At 31.5% G+C, this 7,558-nt stretch overlaps 1 protein-coding gene across 1 annotated transcript; it reads right to left on the reverse strand.

Annotated features, from left to right (window-relative positions):
- Positions 1-3,564: 3,564 nt before the first annotated feature.
- Positions 3,565-6,330, reverse strand: LOC109337053 (nuclear transcription factor Y subunit A-10-like; the record flags this gene model as incomplete). The annotated part of the gene is given in 4 exon segments (XM_019573922.1): positions 3,565-4,189; positions 4,713-4,853; positions 6,063-6,131; positions 6,221-6,330. Coding segments are annotated over 4 exon segments (725 nt in total), but the record flags the coding sequence as incomplete, so codon positions are not given.
- Between the last annotated feature and the right edge of the window lie 1,228 nt (positions 6,331-7,558).

Here is a 7,558-nt window from a genome sequence, read left to right on the forward strand (position 1 = left end):
TAATACATTGCATGTTGCATGATCGTGTATTAGGTATGTTTTCTGTTATATTTGAGCTTTGTAATAGCTTTATTTTACTCTTGTAATTGTTGTGTAATTGTTGTAATAAGTTAATCTCGTGGTGTCTTATCACCTTAGAGATTGAGTGTTTCTTCATAATTGCTTAGAGTGTAAGAAAAGGAAAGAACAGAGATTCTTTGGCTGGGGCTACGCCGAAAGAAACGTTTTCTTTGTCGGTAGGAAGGGAGTCAAACCATTGAATAGGTTTCTTTATTTTCTTGTAATTTTCTAAGTGTTGTAATTGTTTGATGTGCATGTAAATACATTAAATCGATTATAGTGAAGGAAATCTCCCAAGTCAGCCGGGAGGCCTGGATGTAGTTTGCAGTGGACAGCAAACGAACCAGGATAAAAATTCGCGTTGCAGGATTTGTTTTCTCTCTCTCTTTCTTTATTGTTTTTAATCGATTATTTGGTATAGTGGAATTAATTGATACATTCTGTACTTGTGCTATACTGAATGATACTCTGATATAATATTTGTAAGCTCTGTTATTCGTTCCATTATCGGTTAACTGTTGTGCAATTAATCATTTCTGTAATAGCTTACTGTTTTATGTTTAATCGATTAAGACTGTTGTGTTAATCGATTAAGTTTGTTCTGTTATTCGATTATCTTCATCCTGTAATCGATTAATTAGGGGTGATTCAACATTAAGTGTTGAGTTTCGAAAAGCGGCTATTCTAACCGCTACACCTATTCAACCCCCCCCCCCTTCTAGGTGTATTGTAACCACTGATACCTAACATATTATGGTGTGGTCAATTTGGTTGATGAGGAATGAAGCGGTTTTCTCAAGAAATGACCCAAGTTATGTTCATATTATGGATTTGATCCAGAATAAATCGTGGGTTTGGTTTTTATCATATGTAAACTCTTCTTCCATTTTGTTTCCTAATTGGTGCATTGATCCAAAACTTGTATCAATTTAGTTAGTAAAAATATCTCTCGTTGTTCTCTTGTATTGGGTGTGCACCCCTTGTACTCATTTTAATGTAATTTTCCTTATAAAAAAACTTGTTTTGGTATGTGTTTGAAGTTTGAGATATTTGGTTTCGGTTCTAGAACCCCATGGTCCTTACTCATGACTCATGATCCTTTGGTGTACTAGGTAGTAGAGGTGGCAAAATTATCCATAATTCACAATTCATCCAAATTAAATTCACTCAAATTCTCTCATTAGAACTAATAGATTTAAATGTATATAATCCCATGGATAGTGTTGATAATGGATGGATTCAAATCCATCCATTATATCCAAAAAAAATAAAAACAAAAATATTTTTTCCATAATGTAACATGCAGACTCAACTTTGCTATGCAAATCCAACGTGCAAAAAATAAACTAATGTTATTAATATCGGACCAAACAGAGTATTGGTATAGTGGTATGGTGGTTCAACCAGTGATTCACTATTAAACTGCATATGGGTGAAGTTAGATATTCATATATTTTATACTAATATTAATGTTAAAAAATCAATAAAGAAGACAATAACTATTTTTATTTAAACTAATTGTTAAAAATGTATATTGTAGACCGTATTTTAGATGTATAGAAAATGTAGTAGTCATGTGTTTGATCATCTATACAAATAATTTGGTAAAAATAAATCATTATCATTAAAAATTAATTTTAAATGAAACTAGTCGGTATGACCGTCACGGTTTAATTGAAATCGCCTAATATATCCGATTTTTACTAGTATAATTATATGGTCGATATAAATATTGTATCGTAGCGGTATTAAGACCGATTTACCTGTTCATTGGTCGACCGATTTTGATATCAGTGATATAAACTACTTTCTTCCTAACAAAAGGATTCATTCAAGATTATTATCCTTTTTGTCAAAGCATTGTTTCAAAAAGATTCAATAAGAATTGATATAATATTTTACGTCATGATTGAGCACAAGAAAAATGCATGATTGTACAATACAGTATCTATGACCTCACCTACACTATTGTCTTTCAAAGCTTTCACAGGTAAATTTAAATATTGAGATTTTTTAGAAAATGTTTTTTTTTTTAAAAAACATCTTTGAAAAAAAATTAAATTGAATTTTAAAAATGCTTTCTTAAATAATAATTTTTAAAAAGATTTTTTCCCTTCAAAAAATGTTTTAGTTCAAATTAAAAAAATGGATTGGATATTCATCCATCCAATCCATTAAAAATGATATATGGATGGAATGAGTGGATTGGAATTCATTGGATACGGATGGATTAGATAGTTTAGAAATGTGATTTTATGAATTTATATGGATTGATGGGTGACTTTCCATTCATCCATTATGATCCAAATTCAAATTCATCCAAATCCATCTAATTGTCACCCCTACGAGGTAGTACTACTACTGTGAATTGATATTCATATGGCATATAAAGAAGGAAATGAGAGAGAAGGAGATAAACTTAAGGGAATAAAGTAGGTCCTGGTGTGAGGAGAGACGTTATATCCTTACACTCACGCATTAATAGACACTTGTGTTATTTTATTTTTTGTTTTCTTATTTATTTTAAAAATAGATAAAAAGTAATTATGTATTATTGTCTAACTGATGTAAAAACAGAAGTTATCTCATCACACAAGAACATATTTTATCCTCTAAACTTAAAGGCATGTGATTTTCATGATTTGAGTTTTTTATGTTGCAGATATATGTATTTTTTTTGGTGTTCTATAAGTTTTACTTGTTAAATGTTATGGGTTATGCAAATGAAAATATGTCCTAAATTATATTATATACCAATAAAAATATGTTATATGAATTAAGAAAATTAAATATTTTTTATGTTTTATGTTTTTTTTTCATTGTCATTGGTTTGAGATATACTTTGGGACAACAAATTCTTATCTATAAGTTATTGGTTGTGGAGTGATTTTTTTGAGTGAATTTAATTGTTTTGGGCGTTTGTTATCGTACAAAAGAATCATAACATATAACATCGATTATCCTTAATATTCAGCATTTCAGCCTAAGATTGATGTGGTTTTCAAAAAGTACAATCTTTTAGTTCTCTACCAGTTTACCTCAAGTTTTAAATTATGGGTTACATTGTGAATAATAATCGAGAAAATGCAGCCTATTCAATTGCAATCATGGTTATGATACGATATTGGAGGTTACCAGATTACCAAAACCACAATATCAACCTCAACTATTGTTGCCATGCTACCTCCCGAGTCTTGTAGGAAAACAGAACCAACTTTTTTTCCTTTTTGGGGTCCTCTAATCACACCTCCTTGTGACTTTTAGCAAAGCCTCCCTATTTTCGAAGTGCAAAAAAGATAAAAATCTAGAGTCATATCAATGTTTTAGTTTACTAACAAAACACATGCCAAAGTTATATAATACATTGATTGTTCCACAATTTCAAAAATCCTGAGTCAGAATTCCACAATAAAACATAACGCCTAGACATGATTAAAAACACAAGTAGCTACAATCCATACTTTATTTTGACACGAACAAACACATCATAATCTAATGTAACAGGATATCAAGTCATAAACATTTCTACCCATGCCAAGATAGGCCTAAGCTGAAACACAAAGATAACTACTAAATATATAATGAGCCAAGGATGTATTGCCTGAGCACCAGCAAGGAATGATTTGCCTCCAGATCGAAACTTGTCGCAGTAAACACAAGAAACGACACGAGACTATCTTGATCTGGTACTACATTCCACCAAACCCGCTAGTATCCTTACCAATCAATCTTTAAGGTTACAGCAGTTACCTGCTGCTGCAACCCAATTTGTGGGCACAGTGATACCATGTCCGTTATTCATAATGTCTGCCAGAGAGACAGATTCAAGATGATTGACAACAAAGCTATCAAGACCTCTCCGGGAATACATGCTTGACACCTCTGCCCCGGAAATATTTGGACTTCTTCCATTAGTCTCTTTGGATGAATTTAAGGTTCCAACCTCAGATTGCAGGACTTCAGAACTCTGAGAACCACAAGACAGCAATTCTTGACCTCCACCAGTTTTATTCGCTTCACTTCCATTTTTACCATTTCCATTATAAGAACTCCTTGTATTTAAGAAGCGACCTCCACATCCTCTTGGCCGCCGCAGTGCATGGAGATGGCGTGATTCATGCATATATGGCTGTAAGAAAAGCACAAAACCCAAATAGGTTAAAGAAAATGAAAAGATACCACTTCACAAGTTGTCAAAACATGTGTCAAATTTGGAAAAAGAAGGAAGTGATTTATCTTTTCAATGAGTAAAGGGATGACATGTTAATGTTTAATACCAGATCTCAATAAGAAAAAGTACATGAGTTTGGATTTTGAGTATAAATTTCTTTCTTAATAAGTTTATTTTATTTTGCAATTTTTAACTACTTCTCTTATAACACATTACTTTTGATTGATATAGTACACAGACACAAGAATAACAGTGATTGCTAACACATACAGCTCAAACAAAGTGCATTTTCACAAATATCTATTGTCTTGGATTTAGAAGTGCATGTCTTTGCACCTTGACAATGATAATGTACCACTCTACCACTTTCCACATAAATTTGGTCAAATATCCTATCACAACTACATTACATAGTTTCAAGGTCTCGTTATATTCATTAGTTAGAGCATGACAAAAAATTTACCCATATAACAGATTATACCTTGCTCCGTTTTCGCAATTTATTCTCAAGTAAAGCTTTTGCACGGGACTGTCTACGTCTCATGATTCCATGGTACTGCTTAGCATTTACATAAGTTGGTCCTTCATCAGATGTCATGTTAAGTGGTAGCATTATACGCCCCTAATTTATTAAATAGAGAAACTTATATGAATTAATAAATAGTGAAATATTTACAGAAGATCAATACATACACAAACTGCAACACAGACTGCATTGTAAAATTTAGTGTCAAGGGTATAAGTTCACTGCATTCCATTTTTCTTCCAAGTTGTGTGTTAATATTGTCAACTCTGTTATCCATATGCATAATATCTTTGATACATTAATACTTGTCATAATTCAATTATGAAGTTTTCTCTTAACATATCTACAAGTTACACAAAGCCTATGTTTCTCTCTTATGTTGACTTTGCCCACAACCTAAAATAGCTTAAAGTCAAGTATCTCATTTACATTATAGGCCGTAGCTATAATACAATGGAAATACGTAATTACAACTTGAAGATGGGAACTGATATATGCAAAGGTTATTGCTATATGGTTAGGACTAAATCTTATGTGGTCTGTTTGAAATTGACTTATGGTTAAAAATTAAACAACCCATCTTTATGTATTTATTGAACCCTTTCTCTTCCTTCACTAACAAGCAATTTATTTACCTTTCTATTTGTTTTGAACCTACTGTTCAACTCAGCAACCTCTACAGGGATATCCAACTGCACTTTTCCAAGAACATCTACATCTCTACATCTTGTGCAGACTTATATTATAATATCTGAATAATGCATATTATCATATCAGTAGATAAGTTACTTTCTCTATCCACTAAAATTGTAACATTTGTCCTATTTATTTTTTTATTAAACATTATATTTATTCTTTCATTAAAATATTATTGACGTATCAGCCTATTATAGATGAATGACAACCTAACTTATATTCTTGTTTAGGAGATATTTTATCATATTATAATATATTCCTCAATCAACTTGATTATAGTTTAACAGGTTTCTATATAAGATGTTATATAAGATGCATAAAAATATGACATTTTATTAAAATGTTGTTTACATGTCAGCGTGAAGGAACCTAATTTATCTTTTTATATTATGAGATATTTTATCCTCTTCTAATATATTCCTTAATCAACTTGATTATATTTTAACAGATTTCTATATAATATGCATAAAAAGACTGACATGATAGCTGTAAATTAATTTCTGCCTTTCTCGTGAATGTATTCTATACACAGATCAAACAAAGCCCCATGTAAACATGTCAATAGAATTGCACTAGTTATAGATTAAGTTAGTTCAAGTAAAGACTAACCGGAATTTGAGGTCCATGAGTTGAGAAGAGCCCATAAAATTGATCCAAACAAGGATATGTTGCATATATCTAGCAAGGAAAAGATACCTAACATAAGAAATTTATATCCAGAAATAAAATACTCAACATCATAGGGATCATTTTATGAGAAGCTTTACCATAGGCTGGCTAAACCCTAGCTCAAAACAATTGTGGGACTCAGCAAGTGATGACTGCATTGATAAGGTTGCCCGAGGATTATGTTCAACACCTAACATTTTATAATCATCTGAAGAAGAAATATCTGATATGTTAACCACAATAAAGTACATGAGTAATATATACCAAAGTATGTCATTTCAAAAAGTTGAAAATGAATATATTTTCTACCATCATTTGAAGACACCAACAAATTTATGGGAGGCTTGAGCATAATTTTAGAGTATGACTTTATCTGCATAAGCACATTTTATTTGTGGGATAACTGGAGCTTATTTATATAATTTGATAATACTTTTTAAGAGAACAATGTGTTTATGAAAATTTATAAACATTTAGGTTTAGTTTGTGAGTTGGATTTTGGAAGGGGAATAACTGAATTTTAAGGCTTCATAATCATCTCATAAGTATATTTCATGATCCTGAAGCCTTGTTTTTTCTCTTCTTTCCCCTCCAAAATCCAACTCGCAAACGAACACTAAGAGTCTGTTTGTGAGTTGAGTTTTAAAGGAGAAAGAAAGGGAATGAAAGACTGTAGAATTATCTCAGAAGTGTATTTCATGATCTCAGGTCTTCCTTTTCCATTCTTTCCCCTTTGAAATTCAACTCACAAACCTTAAGAAAAGAATGAAGAGGAGAGGAATCATTCTCTGTGCAGACATTGGCTCATCATAATATACAAATGATCTAAAGCCGCAAGGACAATTTTATCATTTATCTCGATTTCTGCTTCAGTGTATGTAAAAATGCAAGTGAGTGCATCCTGTTGGTGCATCTAAACTACTAAGTATTATGAAATGTTAGCATGTTCCAACTCATCCATTAGTTGTTGAGTTATAATGACATTCTACTTGAAATTAATTTCACTGAATCTGTTAAAGGATAACATCTGATTGGGCTTGAATGACATTTTCCTTGAGGGTAAAGCAGATTTTGGAAAATGCACTATCCCCACAATTAAATGTTACTGTTCACTCTAATGTATTCCTCCTATAGTATATTTACTAATAATGTTCATCATATAGCAGAAGTCTCACAGGAGGTACCCTTGGATAAAGGTTCCACAAAATCCTTAAAATTCAACCTTACTTAAATACTGCAATTCTCTCATCTGGGGTATTATTTTTTCTGGGGGATTCCATTTGATCGGAAAGAGAAGATAAGAAGAGAGAAATATGTAAGTAAGAGATTGAAAAGAGATAAATATGTAAGAAAAAGATTGAAAATAGAAAAATAGATGAGAAATAGAGTAGATTTTTGTGCTGTTTGATTTTAGATAAAAAGAAGAGAAATAGAGG

This window comes from Lupinus angustifolius, unplaced genomic scaffold (genome assembly GCF_001865875.1).
Source record: "Lupinus angustifolius cultivar Tanjil unplaced genomic scaffold, LupAngTanjil_v1.0 Scaffold_1_839, whole genome shotgun sequence".
NCBI lineage: Eukaryota > Viridiplantae > Streptophyta > Magnoliopsida > Fabales > Fabaceae > Lupinus > Lupinus angustifolius.